The sequence below is a fragment of the Pristiophorus japonicus genome, chromosome 14 (assembly GCF_044704955.1).
Source record: "Pristiophorus japonicus isolate sPriJap1 chromosome 14, sPriJap1.hap1, whole genome shotgun sequence".
In the NCBI taxonomy this organism is placed as follows: Eukaryota; Metazoa; Chordata; class Chondrichthyes; family Pristiophoridae; genus Pristiophorus; species Pristiophorus japonicus.
The window spans coordinates 47,642,323-47,662,735 of record NC_091990.1 but is presented as its reverse complement, the minus strand read 5'-3'; the positions used below and the strand labels follow the sequence as shown (position 1 = coordinate 47,662,735).

At 47.5% G+C, this 20,413-nt stretch overlaps 1 protein-coding gene across 1 annotated transcript in view; it reads right to left on the bottom strand.

Annotated features, from left to right (window-relative positions):
• Positions 1 to 17,167, bottom strand: part of LOC139279394 (uncharacterized) — a 72,274-nt gene extending 55,107 nt beyond the window's left edge. Inside the window, exons 1-3 of the mRNA XM_070898511.1 lie at positions 16,989 to 17,167; positions 11,298 to 11,487; positions 9,124 to 9,180 (exon numbers count right to left, since the gene is read on the bottom strand). Coding sequence (XP_070754612.1) covers positions 9,124 to 9,180; positions 11,298 to 11,375 — 135 coding nt within the window. The 5' untranslated portion in view covers positions 11,376 to 11,487; positions 16,989 to 17,167. The remainder of the gene's footprint in view (positions 1 to 9,123; positions 9,181 to 11,297; positions 11,488 to 16,988) is intronic.
• Between the last annotated feature and the right edge of the window lie 3,246 nt (positions 17,168 to 20,413).

Below are 20,413 nucleotides of genomic sequence, written 5' to 3'. Positions count from 1 at the left end.
CGCTCCAAGCAAATATCGCATCACTGTCGAAACCGGGGCGCTGCACACCGGCGCGACACTCCCAGGCGGTAGTGCTCAGCGCCACCGCAACACCGGCACCAAATTTCCCGGCGGGGCGCTGGAAGCTGGCCGCCCGGGCGGTAACCATTTTGCGACTCGTTACCAGAGCGCTAACAGAGGCGCAATCCATGTGAAATTCCACCCAAAATGTTAAATGGGTTAGATAAGGGAAATCTCCAATATTTCTTTTTAAATAGCAGACCAGAGGTCATCAATATAAACTATGAAAAATACATTTAGAATAGATGCCAGAAGAAATGTTCTCGCTATAAAGGCTGTCAAAATATCTGCAACAAACTCCTCAGATATTAGGAGGTTTCCAAAACAGTTGGATGCCAGGCTAGGAGAGCTTGAGGAATTAACGAAAAGAAATAAGTGACCTTTCTTGTCCTTTACTGTTCTTATAAGGCACCTGTTTTTGGCTTTAACCCATTGTACTCTGATTAAAACATGACATTGAATTGTCAGAAATATTGGCCCCAAGTTTCCACATGATTTGCTCCTGATTTTTAGGAGCAACTGGTGTAGAACGGAGTATCTTAGAAATCGGAATTCTCCACATTTAGTTTGCTCCAGTTCTAGTCATTTAGAACAGTTTCACTTTGGAACAGAATTTTTTTTTCAAAAGGGGGCGTGTCTGGCCACTTACGCCTGATTTCAAAGTTTTGTGAGTGAAAATTTACTCCAAACTAACTTAGAATGGAGTAAGTGAAGATTTTTGTACGCACGAAAAAACCTTGTCTACACTTTAGAAAATCAGGCGTAGGTTACAAATCAGGCGTAGGGAATGGTGGGGGGGGGTGTTTAAAGGGAAGTTTACAAACATTAAACACTTCCGTTTTACAAATAAAGAGCCATCATCAATAATAAATGATAAATACATCAATAAATCAACCAATAAATCAATCAAAAAAAATTAATAAGAAATAATGTTTTTTTTTTAAATCAATAAATAAAAGTTTCAACTTACCGACTGCAGCACCGGGAGCACTCCAACAGCGTGTTGGGATGCCCCCCTCAGTGTGTCTCTGTCAGTGTCTCTATCTCGCTGTCTGTCTGTGTGTCTCTCATTCTCTGTCTGTCAGTGTCTGTGTTTCTGACAGCGAGGGGAGGGGGAGGAGGGGGGTAGAGGGAGAGAGGGGGGGAGCAGAGGGAGGGAAGGGGGAGAAGGGGGAGGGATGGGGAGAAAGGGGAGGGGGGAGAAGGGGGGAGGAGGGAGAAGGGGATAAAGGGGAGAAAGGGGAGATGGGGGGAAGGAGAAGGGGGGGAAGGAGATGGGGGGGAAAGGAGATGGGGGGGAAGGAGATGGGGGGAAAGGAGATGGGGGGAAGGAGATTGGAGGGGGGGAAGGAGATTGGGGGGGAAGGAGATTGGGGGGTGAAAGGAGATGGGGAGGGGAAGGAGATTGGGGGGGAAGGAGGTTGGGGGGGAAGGAGATTGGGGGGAAGGAGATTGGGGGGGAAGGAGATTGGGGGGGAAGGAGATTGGGGGGGAAGGAGATTGGGGGGGAAGGAGATTGGGGGGGAAGGAGATTGGGGGGGAAGGAGATTGGGGGGGAAGGAGATTGGGGGGGAAGGAGATTGGGGGGGAAGGAGATTGGGGGGGGAAGGAGATTGGGGGGGGAAGGAGGTTGGGGGGGAAGGAGATTGGGGGGGAAGGAGATTGGGGGGGGAAGGAGATTGGGGGGGGAAGGAGATTGGGGGGGGAAAAGAGATGGGGGGGAAAGGAGATTGGGGGGGGGAAGGAGATTGGGGGGGGTGGGGGGGAAGGAGAAGGGGGAGGGAGGCTGAACGGGCCGGGCCCGAGACTTCGGGCAGGGCCCGTCCCCAGCACCAGATTTACAGGTAGGTGGCGTTGGGTCGGGTCGGGGGGGTGGTGGGAGGGAGGTCGGTTCGGTTCGGGTCGGGGGGAGGGAGGGAGGGAGGGAGAGGGAGGTCAGGTCGGATCCAGTCCGGAGGCAGTGGGGGCGAGCGGGTGTCGGGTCCGGTCCGGGTGCGAGGGGGGGGGGAGCGGGTGTCGGGTCCGGTCCGGGGGCGGGGGGGGGCGGGGGAGCGGGTGTCGGGTCCGGTCCGGGGGAGGGGGGGAGGGGGGGAGCAGGTGTCGGGTCCGGTCCGGGGGCGGGGGGGGCGGGGGAGCCGGTCCAGTCCGGGGGCGGGGGGGGCGGGGGAGCGGGTCCGGTCCGGGGGAGGGGGGGGAGGGGGGGAGCAGGTGTCGGGTCCGGTCCGGGGGCGGGGGGGGCGGGGGAGCGGGTCCGGTCCGGGGGAGGGGGGGAGGGGGGGAGCAGGTGTCGGGTCCGGTCCGGGGGCGGGGGGGGCGGGGGAGCGGGTGTCGGGTCCGGTCCGGGGGAGGGGGGGAGGGGGGGGAGCAGGTGTCGGGTCCGGTCCGGGGGCGGGGGGGGCGGGGGAGCGGGTCCGGTCCGGGGGAGGGGGGGAGCGGGGGAGCAGGTGTCGGGTCCGGTCCGGGGGCGGGGGGGGCGGGGGAGCGGGTCCGGTCCGGGGGCGGGGGGGGCGGGGGAGCGGGTCCGGTCCGGGGGAGGGGGGGAGGGGGGGAGCAGGTGTCGGGTCCGGTCCGGGGGCGGGGGGGGGGTGGGGAAGCGGGTGTCGGGTCCGGTCCGGAGGCGGGAAGCGGGAGTCGAGTCGGGTCGGGAGGAAGCAGGAGCTGGCCGTGGGAGGAATCTTATTCACACAGCCCCAGTGAGGCCATTCGACCAGGGCTAGGGGCTGCGTGTTTCAGCCCCTCCCACACAGTTTTGGGCGCCTGGAGCTACTGCACTTGCGCGCCCACTGTAGTGCGCATGTGCAGAGGTCCCGGCACTGTTTTCAGCGCAGGGACCTGGCTCCGCCCCCTACAGCTCCTGCTGCGCCGCGCCGAGGGCCAGAGGACCGGCAGGGAGGTGGAGAATACGGAGGGTGTTTTTAGGCACACTTTGTGGCGCGAAAAATGGGCGTCCAGGTCGGGACTGCGCCGTTCTAGGCGCGGCTCGAAACTTGGGCCCATTAAGTGTAAAAGTCTTTTTCTTTCCACAATTTTTCGTGACAACTTCTCTTTAAATGTTTTTAAATTACTGACAATCTCACATGGTTGGTTAGCACAAAGTATTTTCAGTTAGTTTTGTTTTGACCATGTTTTATTCCTGATAACTTCTGCATATTAGTGAAGTTTCACATTCAGATCAAACGTGCATAATAAAAATACCCTCAAGTACTGTAATAAAACCTGCGAAAGAAAAATCACCACAATGACTTTTTTTTTAAATCACCAAACATTTGTAGCTGATCTTTTTCCACTATTGAGTGTTAATCGTGGAGGCTTTCTGTCCCAAGGTTGGGGTATTTTATGGAGCCACTTTCTCTTTTAACCATTTCTTAGCAGTTCCCGTAAGTGGATCTTGAACCTACAATCTGAAAGCTGCACCATTTCAGTAATCAGTGCTTGTAGGCTTCAGTGACCCCCGCAATTACTTTCTGTGGCACTCTGACTGCTGGATTAGCTTGGTGCAACATTTCACACCATCGTCAGAAATGGAAGCATATTAAACATAGGCCAGAGCATTTGCCGGCTACCACAACTATTTATGTACAGTTCAATGGAACTACGAAGCACAACAGAATTTGGCAAATCTTATAAATATAAATATTAAAGTTAATTATAATGAGCAAAGTCAACAATGGGTTAATTATCCTTTGCAAGAAGTGACTTTGGATAATAAGAGTCTCTGTATTGAAAACTGCCACTCTTCGACCTCTCATCCACTTTCAGGCTCAGGATGAATTAAATTGAATTGTGATGTGATGCATGTCATGCGAGTCTTACATTATGGTTGACTGAATCTTAGAGCGCAGAACGAACTATTACATACATCATCATCATAGGCAGTCCCTTGAAATCGAGAAAGACTTGCTTCCACTTTAAAAGTGAGTTCTTAGGTGACTGAACAGTCCAATACGGGAATTACAGTCTCTGTCACAGATGGGACAGACAGTGGTTGAAGGAAAGGGTGGGCAGGGAGCCTGGTTTGCCGCACGCTCCTTCCGCTGCCTGCGCTTGTTTTCTACATGCTCTCGGCGACGAGATGCAAGGTGCTCAGCGCCCTCCCGGATGCACTTCCTCCACTGAGGGCGGTTTTTGGCCAGGGCCTCCCAGGTGTCGGTGGGGATGTTGCATTTTATCAAGGAGGCTTTGAGGGTGTCCTTGAAACGTTTCCTCTGCCCACCTTGGGCTCGCCTGCCGTGTAGGAGTTCTGAGTAGAGCGCTTGCTTTGGGAGTCTTGTGTCAGGCATGCAAACAATGTGGCCCGCCCAGCAGAGCTGGTCAAGTGTAGTCAGTGCTTCGATGCTGGGGATGTTGGCATGATCGAGGACGCTAACAATGGTGCATCTGTCCTCCCAGGGGAATTGCAGGATCTTGCGGAGACATCATTGGTGGTATTTCTACAGTGATTTGAGATGTCTGCTATATATGGTCCATGGCTCTAAGCTGTACAGGAGGGCGGGTATCACTACAGCCCTGTAGACCATGAGCTTGGTAGCAGATTTGAGGGCCTGATCTTCGAACACTCTTTTCCTCAGGTAGCCGAAGGCTGCGCTGGCGCACTGGAGGCGGTGTTGAATCTCGTCATCGATGTCTGCCCTTGTTGACAATAGGCACCCGAGATAAGGGAAGTGGTCCACGTTGTCCAGGGCCACGTCATGGATCTCGATGACTGGGGAGTTGTGCTGTATAGCGGGGTCAGGTTGGTGGAGGACCTTTTGTCTTACAATGTTTAGTGTAAGGCCCATGCTTTCATACGCCTCAGTGAAGATGTTGACTATGACTTGGAGTTTAGACTCTGAATGTGCGCAGATGCAAGCGTCGTCCGAGTACTGTAGTTCGACGACAGAGGTTGGGATGGTCTTGGATCTGTCCCGGAGGCGACGAAGGTTGAACAGGTTCCCACTGGTTCTGTGGTTTAGTTCCACTCCAGCGGGGAGCTTGTTGAGTGTGAGGTGGAGCACTGCAGCGAGGAAGATTGAGAAGAGGGTTGGCGCGATGACTCAGCCCTGCTAGACCCCGGTCTGGACATGGATTGGGTCTGTAATGAATCCATTGGTCAGGATGATGGTTTGCATGTCATCATGGAGCAGGCGGATGATGATGATGAACTTTTGGGGGCAGCCGAAATGGAGGAGGATGCTCCATAGTCCCTTGTGGTTGACAGTGTCAAAGGCCTTTGTAAGGTCAAAGAAGGCCATGTACAAGGGTTGGTGCTGTTCCCTGAATTTTTCTTGCAGCTGTCACGCTGTAAAAATCATGTCCGTTGTACCCCGTAGGGGACGAAATCCGCACTGTGACTCCGGGAGGAGCTCCTCAGCCACAGGGAGAACACGGTTGAGGAGGATTCTAGCGACGACTTCCGAGTGGCTGATAGGGAGATTCCTCTGTAGTTGCCGCAGTCGGACTCGTCCCCTTTTTTAAAGATGGTCACGATTACTGCATCTCTGAGATCTCCTGGCATGCTCTCCTCCTTCCAAATGAGAGAGATGAGGTCATCCATTCGTGCCAATAGTGCCCCTCCGCCATACTTTAGTGCCTCAGCGGGGATTCCATCCACTCCCTTTGCCTTGTTCTTATGCTGATGGATGGCCTTTTCTACCTCGTGCAAGGTTGGGGTTTTACTGAAGTGGTGGTGGGTCGCATGCTGCGTGATAGAGTCAAAGACACTCGAGTTAAAGGCAGATTCTCAGTTAAGGAGATCTTGGAAGTGCTCCTTCCAGCGGGACCTGACTGCCTCAGTGTCCTTGATGAATGCCTCCCCATTCTTGGTCAGCAGTGAGGTGGGACCTTGGGTGCTTGGGCCGTAGGTGGCCTTGACTGTGGTGAAGAATCATTGCCCATCATGGCTGTCGGCCAGCTGCTGTATCTCCTGTGCTTTCTCCACCCACCATCTATTCTTTAGGTCACGGGTTTTCTGTTGGACCTCGGCCTTAAGCCATCCGTGATGCCTTTTTGCTGCTCCCGAGTTAGGTTGTTGCTTTAGGCTCAGAAATGCCCTGCGCTTGCAATTTATTAGCTCTTGGATCTCTTGGTCATTCTCATCAAACCAGTCCTGGTGTTTCCTTATTGAGTGACTGAGCGTCTCTTCACAGGCACTGGTTATGGAGGCCTGGAGGGCAAACCAAGCGCTGTGGACATTCTGTGTCTCGGGGTAATCAAGAGTCGCCAGGTTAGCAGTGAGGCGTTGGTTGTATAGGGCTCTCTTAGCTGGGTCTTTGAGTGCCCCAGCATTTACTTTTTTGCCGCACTGTTTCTGCTACTGACGTCGCTTTGGGGCTATGTTAATGTTGATGACGGAATGGATTAGGCGGTGGTCCATCCAGCAGTCGTCAGCTCCTGTCATGGTGCGGGTAATGCGCACATCCTTACGATCCTTGGCTCGGACAATGACATAATCGAGCAGGTGCCAGTGTTTGGAGCGAGGATGTTGCCATGATGCCTTGTACCTGTCCCTCTGGCAGAACAAGGTGTTGGTGATGACAAGATCATGCTCTAGGCATTTTGTCAGGAGTAGGGTACCGCTGGAATTGGTTTTCCCTAACCCCTCTCTGCCAATCACGCAGAGGGCTGTGTCCTTGCCGACCCTGGCGTTGAAGTCACCAAGGAGGATCAATTTGTCGTCTGTAGGGACGCGGGACAGGGATTTTTTGAGGCTGGAGTAAAAACCTTCTTTGGTCTCTCTCATCTGTGGCATTGAGTGTTGGGGCATACGCACTGATGACTGTGGCGCATTGGTTCCACGATAGAGTAAGGCGAAGAGTCATGAGATGTTCGTTAATCCTGTAGGGGGAGTCTCTAAGGCAGTCGGCCAGCTCGTTCTTGATAGTGAAACCGACTCTGTGGAGGCGGCGTTCTTCCTCTGGTTTGCCTTTCCAGAAGAAGGTGTTACCTCCACCTTGTTCCTTGAGCTGGCCTTCCCCTGCCCGCCGGGTCTTGCTTAGGACGGCGATTTCAACATCGAAGCATCTAAGTTCCCGGGCAACTATGGCGGTGCGACGTTCCGGCCTGTCACTGTTGGGGTTGTCCAGGAGGGTCCTGATGTTCCAGGTCCCGAACTTCATATTGAAGGGTGGAAGATGCCTGTGCGTGAGTTCTTTTAACGTGGGGTGGCTGTTGCACATCGGATACCACACGGACTTAGCTGAGCAAGGTCTTGGTCCAGTGGCAAGGGGGTCCAAGATGACTGGAGACCAGGTACTGCTGTATGAGCCTAATTGCCTACGGCGAGATGCGGGCCGTAAGCTCGGCGCTGAGTATTACATACATAGAAGTTACAACACAGAGACAGGTCATTCGACCCAACCAGTCTGCGTTGGCATTTACGCTCCACACGAGTAAATATTATTAATCACATTGACCTGGCCTGTGCTCACATCACTTTCACCATCCACCTAGCCAATCTAATTCTGAATGTGGATAAAGTTTCTGCCTCAACCACTCACCCTGAAGTGAATTCCACAGCTGCGTGAAGACGTTTCTCCTGCTCCCTGTTCTAAGTCTCTTACATTTGAACACTTGTGCCGAGGGTCCCTTGTTCTCGACCCTTCAAATATTGGGAAAAGTCTGCTTCTATCTACCCTGTGCTTTCATCATTTTAAACCATTCTGTCAGATTGTTTTGTAGTCTAACATTTTTTAACCTCTTTGGACATCAGAGTCGTTGGTGCAGGGAAATCCCAAATATTAACTTTTATGACAAATGCCAACAATGACCCATTGTATCCAGTTAGCATGTGACATTCCTTTTGGATGCTAGTAATTGCATTCCAAAGCATAGAGACAATTCTCGGTGATATTATACGTTAAGCGACTGCCTCTGCCAGAGCAATTAAGTCAACATGGAATCCTGTCGAAACTAAGATACATTTTTATCTGTGTGGCTTCATTCCATTGATGTATTGCCAGACAAACACAGTGATACACCTCATTAAGAGGAATGTTCTCTATTTCCACTGAGGCAGGCATCAGCAATTTATAACAATGGCTACTGTCTCTGAAGTGACACAAGCAAATCCAAACTTTTGCAACAGTATGGCTTACATTGATATTTCTGAATTGATATTTGTGTTCTCTTTGTATTCTCTCCCCTACCCTGATCCAGGTTATCCTCATTGATCACCTCAAAAGTCCATCACCTTTTTCATATTCCTTGGTGTCAGCTGTGGCTCAGTGGGTAGCACACTTGCCTCTGAGTCAGAAGGTTATGAGTTCAAGTCCCACTCCAAAGACTTGAGTACAAAACATCTAGGCTGACACTCCAGTGCAGTGCTGAGGGAGAGCCGCACTATCGGAGGTCCTGTCTTTCAGATGAGACATTAAACTGAGGCCCTGTCTGCTCTCTCAAGTAGATGTAAAAGATCCCATGGCATTATTTCAAAGAAAAGCAGGTGTCCTGACCAATCTTTATCCCTCAATCAACATAACATAAAAAAGATTATGTGGTCATTATCACATTGCTGTTTGTGGGAGCTTGCTGTGTGCAAATTGGCTGCTGCGCCTCCTACATTATAACAGTGACTGCACTCTAAAAGTACTTCATTGGCTGTAAGGTGGTCGTGAAGGGCGCTATATAAATCCAAGTCTTTCTTTTCCTGAAGGTTGCTGGCTCTTGCTGGGGTCACATTTACGAGAGGCCACAGGTACCAGTGCATCTCTTTTCTGCCACTGCCCACCCTCGGTTTTGTTTGATGTAGCACATCCTCACATAGTGTGTTTATTCACATGGCCATTGGGGGAGCTCGCACAGCAGCAATTGTGAAATGCTTCAGCTGAGAGCTTCCACCACCCAACATTCCATCCCCCGAGAGTTGGTTGAAGTCCTGATGGACCATGCTGCGACAGGCAGCTCGGGCTGAACGAACACCTAGTGGTCTTATTCCTGAATCACTCACATCACAATGTCAGTGAGGAGATGTCCGCTCCTTTGTATCATTTCCATTACAATCTAACCGGAAGTTATGAAATGTAAAATGCTCAGCATTCTTATTAATTTACTTTAACCTGCTTTATTAAGAAAACAATTAATACTTACTGCCGTTGTCAAGTAGGAGAAAGGCTCAATCTTGAATCCGGATGATTGCAGTTTGGGCTGTGAACGTGGTGCAAGAGAATAAAAAGTTGAACAAATTCATTGGAACATAGAAACAGGAGTCGGCCGTTCAGCCCCTCCAGCCTGTTCTGCCATTCAGTGAGATCATGGCTGATCTGTATCCTAATTCCATCTACCCGGCTTGATTCTGTAACCCTTAATACCCTTGCCGAACAAAAATTTATCCATCTCAGTTTTGAAAATTTCAATTGACCCCCAGCCCCAATTGCTGTTTGGGAGGATAGAGGTTGAGATTTCCGTTACTCCTTGTGTGAAGAAATGCTCCCTGACATCACCCCTGGATGGCCTGGCTCCAATTTTAAGGTTGATGCCCCCTTGTTCTAGACTCCCCCCACCAGAGGAAAGATTTTCTCTCTATCGACCCTATCAAATCTTTTGATCACCTTAAACGCCTCAATTAGATCACCCCTTAATCTTTTAAATTCAAGGGATTACATGCCCAGTCTATGCAACCAGTCCTCATCATTTAACCGTTTTAGCCCCGGTATCATTTTGATGAGTCTGTGCTAAACCCCCTCCAAGGCTAATGGCTCAGAAATCCCGGTCAAGATCTTCCTGCGGGCAAACAACTGAAAAAGGGGAAAAAATTGCGCACTTACTTGTGCCTGCTATGCCCACCGGCGATCCCGATCCTGAGGCCAGCTCTCCCTGCACATCGCAGCGCGTGCACGGCGGAACGTCCGTATGCTGGAGCTGCAGTCACATGGCTCTGGGCAGCCAATCACGGTACAGTATTTTCTCATTCATAATAATGGGAACTCCATAAGTTGGAGTTCCCATTATTATGATTGAGAAACAGCCCCCAAACACCAAAACACTAATAAAAAATAGAAACTATACACTACATATTTAATTTAAATTAAAGTTATTAATGTCTTATAAAAAAAATATTTATCTGATTTTTTTTAAACGTTTTTTAAATTATGGTTTTAAATAAACTTACCGTAGTGGGGAGGGTTTTTAACAATAAAATGTGTTTGTTCCATTTTATTTTTTATGTTTTAAGTATGTTTTAAGACTCTTATGCCTGTAAAAGTAGGTTATGCGCCTGCTTTTACCAGGCGCAAGAGTTTTCAGGACATCTACTGGGCAAGAGATGGGTAAATCCCGCAATCTTGCACATGCAAATGTCCTCGCTCCCGAGATGCGTTGGATCTGTCAAGCTCCAGCTTGTCAGATCGGAAAAGCCGGTTTTCAGCGCATGCACAATGTGCGCTGAAAACCGGCTTTTACGATGCCTTCTCGGGTCCGTAGAAACTTCCTACAGGCCCGGGAGGCCGGGATTTCTGCCCTATTATATCCTCCCTGAGGTGCGATGCTCAGAGCTGAATGCAGTGCACCAAATGGGTCTAACCAGAGCTCTGTACATCTGTAACATAACTTCCTCCCCTTTGTATTCCAGCCCTCGAGATAAAGGCCAACATTCCATTAGCCTTTACATTATTTTTTGTGCCTGCCCACTAGCTTCTGTACTTGGATCCCTAAATCTCTCTGCTTATCCACAGTTCCTCACTTCTCGCCATTTAGAAAATACTCTGATCTACCTTTCTTATGTCTAAAGCGGATGACCTCACACTTCCCACATTGAACTCCATCTGCCACAGATTTGCCCACTCACTTAATCGATCAATGTCCCTTTGTACCTTTCCGTTCCTGTCTGCACTATTTACTGTGCCACCTAACTTCATGCCATCAGCACACATAGGTATACAGTTCTGTATTCCTTAATCCAAGTCATTTATAAATATAGTGAAACGCTAAGGCCCCAGTACAGATTCCTGGCGGACATTCAGCCTGTATCAGGTGTGCATGGAACTGAGTTAGACAATCACTTGAGCTCAGGTTAATAATCCACTATTTCATGAAACACATTTCCATCTATATTTCATTAATAAATATATCTAATTTTGTAATCTTAATATATGTTAGCATTCTGCATAAATAAATACAAGCTATCATCTTGACAGATACATTTGGATAAATAGATAACTGGCTAGCTCAACAGAGAGATAGATTGGAGATAAAAGAACTATTTTAATAACATATTTTGTGTAGTATTAAGTGCTGAAGATTGCAAGGGTAAAGGAAGCCAGTACCACCAACATCTGTCTCCACCAGCTTAAAACCCGGTTGAGAATCTTCCTTAAGACAGTCTGAGTGTACTGCAGGGCCATATCTATCTGTTAGGTGCCTTTTGTGTTAACCAATTGTACATCTGTTTCTGGATTGATGGATGTCACAGGTATTGATTACACAATGAGGAACCGGTGGTCGTCCGTGACGGGGCTGAAAGAGAGTGAAACACAAAATTACTCCCCCACATATAAATGAACAGTAAGTCACATCAATTAAATTCTTAAGATAAAATTACTTATAATATATAATCCTGTTAAGCATAAGTGATGGAGCTTCACAATGGCTCAATGGAGAAATAACATAATATAACATAAGAATTAGGAGCAGGAGTAAGCCATTCGGCCCCTCGAGCCTACTCCGCCATTCAATAAGATCATGGCTGATCTCTTCCCTCAACTCCACTTTCCTGCACTATCCCCATATCCTTTGGTTCCCTTAATATCTAAAACTCTATCGATCTCTGTCTTGAATAAACTCAATAACTGAGCCCCGACAGCCCTCTGGGGTAGAGAATTCCAAACATTCACCACCCTCTGAGTAAAGACATTTCTCTCATCTCAGTCCTAAATCGCCGACCCCTGGTTCTAGACTCCCCACAGCCAGGGCTCCCCAGCCAACATCCTCCTGGCATCTACCCTGTCAAGCCCTGTCAGAATATTGTATGTTTCAATGAGATCACCTCTCATTCTTCTAAACTCTAGAGAATATAGGTCTAGTCTACTCAACCTCCCCTCATAGGACAATCCTCCCATCCCAGGAATCAGTTTGGTGACTCCCTCTATGGCAAGTTTATCCTTCCTTAGGTAAGGAGACCCAAAACTGTACACAATACTCCAGGTACGGTCTCACCAGGGCCCTATATAATTGCATTAAGATGTCTTTGCTCTTATACGCAAATTCTCTTGTAATAAAGGCCAACATACCATTTGCTTTCTTAATTGCTTGCTGTATCTGCATGTTAACTTTCAGTGGTTCGTGTACAAGGACACCCAGGTGCCTCTGAACACCAACATTTCCCAATCCCTCACCATTTAAAAATAATCTGCTTTTCTATTTTTCCTACCAAAGTGGAAAACTTCACATTTCTCCACATTATATTCCATTTGACATGTTCTTGCCCACTCACTTAGCCTGTCTATATTCCCTTGAAGTCTCTTTGCATCCTCCTCACAACTTACACTCCCACATAGCTTTATATCATCAGCAAACTTGGATATACTACATTTGGTCACCTCATCCAAATCATTGATATAGATTGTGAATAGCTGAGGCTCAAGCATCGATCCTTGCGGCACCCCACTAGTTACAGCCTGCCAACCCGAAAATGACCCACTTATTCCTACTCTCTGTTTTCCGTCCGTTGACCAATCCTCAATCCATGCTAGTATATTACCCCCAATCCCATGAGCCCTAATTTTGTTTAATAACCTCTTGTGTGGCACCTTAGCGAATGCCTTCTGAAAATGCAAATACACCACATCCAGTGTTCCCCCTTATCTATTCTGCTTGTTACAATCTCAATAACCTCGAACAGATTTGTCAAACATGATTTCCCTTTCATAAATCCATGTTGACTCTGTCCAATCCTAATATTATTTTCTAAGTGCCCTGTTACCACGTCCTTAATGATAGATTCCAGCATTTTCCCTACTACTGATGTCAGGCTAACTGGTCTGTAGTTCCCCATTTTCTCTCTCCTTCCTTTTTTAAATAGTGGGGTTACATTTACTACCTTCGAATCTGCGGGAACCATTCTATAATCTATGGAATTTTGGAAGATGACAACCAATGCATCCACTATCTCTATAGCTATCTCTTTCAAACCCCTAGGATGTAGGCTATCGGATCCAGGGAAGTTATCGGCTTTTAGTCCCATTCATTTCTCCAGTACTATTTTTTAATAATACTAATTTCTTTCAGTTCCTCATTCTCGCTAGACCCTTGGTTCCCCATTATTTATCCACTATATACATGTAAAAGAAATAAAGAACTTGTGCCTTTCACGACGTTGCAAAAGCACTTTACAGTCAATTAAGAACTTTTTGAAGTGTAGTCACTGTTGTAATGTAGAAAACGCGAAAATTAATCTGCACACAACAAGGTCCCACAAACAGCAATGAGATAATTACCCAGATTATCTGTTTTAGCAACGTTGGTTGTGGTATCAATATTGAACAGAAAACTACCCTGCTCTTCTTTGAATAGTACCATGGGATCTTTTACATCCACCTAAGAAGGCAGACATTGGATTAACACCTCATCCAAAAGACAGCACCTCTGACAGTTCAGAACTCCCTCAGTACTGCCAGCCTGGATTGTGTGCTCAAGTCTCTGGAGTGGAACTTGAACCCACATGCTTCTAACTCAGATGCGAGAGTGCTATCACTGAGTCACGACTGACACCTGTACTGAGTGGTGCGGTACTGAGTCAGACAGATTTGATCCTGCCTGTACTGAATTGGGTGCTCAATGTTATCACTGTCCCGGTCTAATTATACAACGTCAAGATGTTCAGATTGTTTATCTCTCTGTAACTTTTGGGAATGACTGAAAAGTTTGAGTATGTACTGCCTCCTTAAAGAGCTCCTCCTGCCCTCCACTGATCAAACTGACCAGATTTTTATTCAGTGAACCAGAACACGTGGAAGACAGAAAAGACATGGGGATAGAACCTCCACTTTTTTTGCTTAATGCCCGCTTAACGACCATTTTACCGCTGAAATGACGTATAACACCCATTTTGGCACAAAATGGAAACTGGCGGACATTTTTCAGAAACTTATCGCCGAGTGATACTTTCTCCTTGTGCTTAACGCCAAGAAAAAATATTATCGCCCGTCCACTTTTTTGGGGTGGAATCAGTAGAATGGGCGAATTCAACATCCATAATATCGCCCAGTGTTCCTTTCCGCACGGATTTAACGCCGAGATTCAATATTAACGCTCGCCCACTTTTTTTGTTGTAAAGAGCATATTTACTGAAACTAGCGGCCAAGAGATCGCCCAGCATCACTTTCACCTCCTCGCACACATATCGTCCACAATATCGCTCGCCCAAAAAACCGCCCACAAAAAGTGGAACTAACCGGAACTAATCACAGCGTTATGGATGCCGGGTTCTACATCACATGTCGCGTCCTTTAAAAGGCTGCTGTGCTTCAACCTCGGCGGAGTTCGAATGTATTCTGCAGGTCGTTGGAGTTGATGTGAACATCTGTAAAACATCTTGACCATACTCTGACTGATTGGAATTGAAGAGGTGTCTTCATTGGGAGATTCCTTGTTTGTGACCAATCGGTGGAAAACAGAGAGCTACTGCAATGGGGCCTGTCCTTTCTCACCCTCTCTTGGTTATCAAATACATGCAGCAGACTCAACATCGCCGAAGGAATGCTCCACTGCATTATGTGCCTAATGTAAGATGTGACATACAGATGAGGAGGACCAGACGTTACACACCCTGCAAGTACAAGGAGAGGCATTCTTACCTCGGCTTGCCCGGCACCACTTGCCTTCGGAGACTGCGCTTCCACAAAGAGGTTATCACTGAGGTATGCCAGCTGATACGGCCAGATCTGCAGCCTGCCAGCACGATCAGTACTGCACTGTCCGTCGAGGTCAAAGTCACTGCGGCACTGTCGTTCCATTCCTCAGGTTCTTTTCAGGCCACAGCTGGTGACATTTGCGGACTTTCTCAGCATGCCACACATCGCTGCATTAGACAGGTCACTGAAGCCCTATGCATGCAGGAGGGACTTGATCAGCTTCCCTATGACCAGGGAGGCACAGAGTGAGAGGGCTCTCGGATTCTCAGAACTGCAAACTTCCCCAAGGTGCAGGGAGCAATAGACTGTACTCACATCACAATGCGGGTACCTTTTCAGGATGCTGAGGTTTTCAGCAACTGCAAGGGATGCCACTCCCTGAATGTCCAGCTGGTTGTTGACCACCAGCAAATTATACTGGCAGTGAATGCTCAATTTCCGGGCAGCATCCATGATGCGCACATCCTGCGTGAGAGCACTGTATCTGACTTGTTTAACAATCAGCGACAAGGTCAATGCTGGATGCTTGGGGACAAAGGGGCTGATGACCCCCCTGCGTGACACCCACACCGAGGCCGAGAAGCAATACAACGAGAGCCACAGAGCAACTCGCAATATCGTGGCGAAAATCATTGGAGTGCTGAAGCAATGCTTCAGATGCCTGGAGCACTCAGGAGGCAAGCTCCAATACCCTGAGCAGGTAGCTCAATTCATGGTGGTGTGTTCCCTGCTACACAACTTGGCTATCAGGAGGGGACAAGAATTGCCTGATGAGTCTGACAGTTCATCTCATCAGAGAGAGGAAGAGGAGGATGAGGAGGCGGATGCTGACATCGGCCCAGACAATCAGGCTGACACTGAAGCCATGCCCCCGCCCCGCTGTAGACCGCATGAAAGGGCCCATGATGGCATGATAGCTGCAAGAGCCTTACGTCAGAAGCTCATCAATGATCGCTTTGCCTGATGAAACGTTGGTGTTATTTACAAAGCTGACACACTGCTGGGTGTGCAGGTCATACATCAATGGTGGGCATCACCTTGGTGATGGTTAAAGTTTAAGTTGATTGAACTTAAGTGTGATTATACCCTTTGATAATAAGGAATCACCAGCGTATAATGGTGCAGCTATCTGAGCCAATATGCTACAAGGTTTCGTTAAAAAAAACATTTAAACCAAACATTAGTCTGAAATCATCAGTATTTCTGTACAAGCCAACCTTCCCCCCCCCCGACCCCACCCGCTTCTCCTCCCCACCTCTACCCCTTCCCCTTCCCCTCCTGACTTCAAGCCACCTGGCCAAGGAGGTCTTCAGGCGATGCTTCATGGGGGGGGGGGGTGGGGTGAAGGCCAAAGCACTGCTTGGACGGATACAGGAGAGGACGATCCTGAGGTGGGAATGTGCTCCGAGCCAGAAGCAAGATGTTGCTGCTGGCTCTCATGTGTGGTTGGCAATGGGGTTGTGGCACCTTGGGGTGCAGTGCCACACTCCGGGACCATTGGGAGCCCTCTGCCACCAGTGTTCCTGGCTACCAGCTCCAGGGCCTCCTCCATCCCTTCCATGTTATATCTTATTTGTTGGACAAAAACTCAGTACCAACTATGTTCTTAGTAGGGTTTTTGCTACTGCTGAATTTCTGACGTGCCTCCCACAACAGCCAGACAAACACACACCACAGCCACACACACTTTCAGTGCCTCTGAGCTCCCTCTCTCTCTGTCTCCTCTTCTGTGCAAGTCATGATGACCCTTGACCGCCTGAATTGTGGGAATCAAGCGTTGCCATACTGTTGCTAAGGACGGCCACACTTTACGGCAGAAGGTCAAAAAAATGCAACGCCACCACCCATTTGATATCGCTCGTGGTAACGGCCATTGTCAAAAATGTAAACTAGTTTTTTTGAGAATGGGCGAGAAGTCGGCGATCTGTAAACCCTTTTTTAACGCCCATGCCAGAAATAACACACATTTTTGGGCGATAAGCACAAATGTGGAGATTCTAGCCCATGAAATCGTTTCCAAACAATTTCTCAGGACACTGGGGAACTAAGAGAAGTCAGTCACAATTGGGATAGTGATACTGCTCTTGTCCTCAGGCAGGATCTTACCCTTCTTGTAGTTATATTGAATTGGTGGGAGCCTTGTGTTATCGTCTCTTCCCCAAGCCCTTTCTGTGCTTCCCTCTTATCCAGAAGCCTGGCCAAAAGCTGCTAAAACTCAATTGCGAAAGGAAGTCATGGAATAGCTGTCACTTGAGACTGGAATGTGAGCACAGCTCTCCCAGCTGGGTGTCTGTCACTCCATTGTTGTGGTTACCAGTCACTAGGTAACTATGCAAGTACTGCAGAAATACTCCCTTCCCCCTCCCCCACAGTTCAATAAACCTTCACATTCAGATATGAATAGCAGGATTGCAGGGCCAGGCTGTGAATGGAATGTGTCAAAACATATGGATTATTTGTGGGAGTCAATGTTCTTCTTTTGTTTGTGAAGTTGCTGGCACAAGATGTTGGAGCTGAAAATTGCCTCCTCCATGCAACCAGGCAGAAATGGAAAACATAAAAAATAAAATTGTAAATGCTGGAAACCTGAAAAACACATTTCAAAATCCAAGTGAAAATAGCCCAATAAAGAACAGGCACCATGGCTTCTGACGAGCAGATTTCACCTCACCAGCCTGTGAGTTGGTGACATGCCAAATGTAGGGCAAGGGAAGCCACCTATAGTAATGCCCCGAGACTTCAGGAGGCCTTTTGATAAAGTGCCACATGAAAGACTGCTGTGCAAACTAAAGTTGATGCGTGTCGCAGGTAAGAAGTGGATGATCGGTGTTAGCCGTGGCTCAGTGGGTAGCACTGGCAGCAAAAGGTTACAGGTTCGAGTCCCACTCCAGAGACTTGAGCTCATAATCTAGGGCAGTACTGAAGGAGGGCTAGGTTGTCGGAAAGGAAAACTCAGACAAGGTGTATCAAGAGCTGATGATCCAGTATCGTGGTTTTACGCCATTAACAAAGTTCAAAGTTCCGGTGCTTATTTCCAGTAAAGAAAGAAAGAGGTTTTATTTATATAGCACCTTTCACGACCTCAGGACATCTCAAAGCACATTACAGCCAACAAAGTACTTTTGAGTGTAATGTAAGAAACGCGGCAGCCAATTTGTGCACAGCAAGCTCCCACAAACAGCAATGTGATAATGATCAGATAATCCGTTTTAGTGATGTTGACTGAGGGATAAATATTGGCCAGGTTACCTTGCTCTTCTTTAAAATAGTGCCATGGGATCTTCTACGTTCACCTGAGAGAGCAGACAGAGCCTTGATTTAACGTCTCATTCAAAAGATGCCACTTCCGACAGTGCAGTACTAGCTCAGTACTGCACCGAGTGTCCGCCTAGATTTTTGTGCTCAAGTCTCATTAAGTCCTCAGTGTAATGAGAAAACAAAGAGATGGCTAAAATACTATTCAAGAAAGTATATGGCATGATTATATTGGTTCTGTTTCTGCTCTTTGCTATTTATGGCTGATTGGTGACTGCCCATTTTTGGATGGGTCATTTTTTAACTTTGTGATCGGTAATTTAATTTCTTATTTTCCTGATTGGAATTAGTATATTCCCTACCTGTTGCTTTGTGAAAATACAATTTGAGACAGTCACATACAAAAGTGACACAAATTTGCATGTGACTTGCCTGACACCTGAAGTGTGATGCCCAAGTTGCATGCCAGATGCAAGACTTTTATAAATAATGCAGAGTGATAGAGATACACAGCAAATGTTTCACCTCTAACTGGTGGTGGTGCTGTGGTGCTTGATGGTACAATGCAAATACGGTGCTGGCTATCTTCCGCCCTCTGCTGGCCACACGTGGTTACAATTTAAACTAAATGTCAATGAGTCGAAAAAGCACAAAATGCTCCTGCCCAAGATTGTGCTGTCGGCTATTGTGATTAATTCTTTAAAAAATAATGTATAACGAGGTCTTCACTCCTTTGAAAGATTTGCAAAAGCATTTTTATCTCCTCATTTAGGAGTCTGGTGTTATTTTTTGAATTCCCACCACCAGCCCCTGTTGTGTTTTACTTATACTTGCCTTAAACTTCATGGCAAACAAAATAGCATTGACTCAATGAGTGGAATACAAGGGGTTGGGGTAATTACCAGGTTTTGGGATGGGGGGGTGGGGGGTAGGAGAGAGACATCCCCCTCCCTCACCCCCCGCCCACCTTAACCCTCCACAAGCTCCTTCAATGTTTGCCTGCTCCTACTCAAATTTTAAACCACAGAATCATCTTCTTGTTCAACCCAAAAGCCCCTCCAATAAATCCATGTTTCTTACCTTTCTGTGCTAAATTTACACTGCCTATTACTAACCCTGGTAATATTTTGCTTCATAAACATATTCTAGGTTAAATGATAGTTTATAAAGCAGAAAAGATACTTAGAGGAAACACTGGGCGAATGAGGCTAAATTGAAATAATATATGATAAAATAATAATATAATTTATACTTACATTCACAAGGAAAAGCTAAATAGAAAAATCTGATTAAAGCTTATTTGATCAGATTTGACAGCACCCGTCATGCCCTGGAATTCCTGCGAAGTCCTGAACATGGTCACTTTGGGACGTATTAATGGGAACTTAAACTGTAGTACCAATAGTGATCAATAAACAAAACAGATCAGTAACTTTAAGACCACTATAATTTGTCAAGGAAGCAATATTTTACTGCCTGATCATATTTTAGGTGTTAACTGGGTTTGATGATGATTTCATGTCTGTGTTAAGCTGTGACAGGCTTTGATTGAGTTTTATTTAAAATAAGGAAAGCTTTTTTGCATGAATTGAAAACATACCAAAAAGTTCAACAGGAATAATATATGTACAAGATTTTCAACATTTAGTTTATGTTTGGTATGTTTACCACACTTGACTGCCAGGCCTCACACTTCTGGCATATCTCTCATAGGTGGGAACACTGTCTCACTGTCCTCTTACATCTGACCCACATGGAGGCAGCTAGCTCACTGACTGCAACTGCCCTGCTGGCAACTGGTGCAGTGAGCAGCGCTATGCCGATGTAGGCAGGCGATGCCATCGGGGACAGTATGACAGATCACCGTGAACGGGCACAACTGGGGACACAAAAGCGACCAAATCTACACTTCCACCAATGGCCTTGACCTTCATCAAGCTGCGAATAAAGGGTACGGTGCATGTACAGAAGTGCAATCCCCCCCCCCACCACAAAAAAAATGCACAGTGCCACGTAAAATCCTACCTTTGTATGTCAGAGTTGAACAGAAATGCAATGATCTCATCTGAGCAAATCTTGTCTGTTCATCGAGAATCCGGTGCAGGTTACTGCAGTCTCATTTTCAGCCTGGTCTTCTGATACATGGTCATTCTGAGCAGCAGTATGCCAGCTCGCAATCTGTTAATCATGTGAGCCTTCCAAGTGTGTACACATACCACCTAATGTTGCCATGTCACTCTTAGTAACTGCAGTTAATCTGACGTGTAAACAAACAT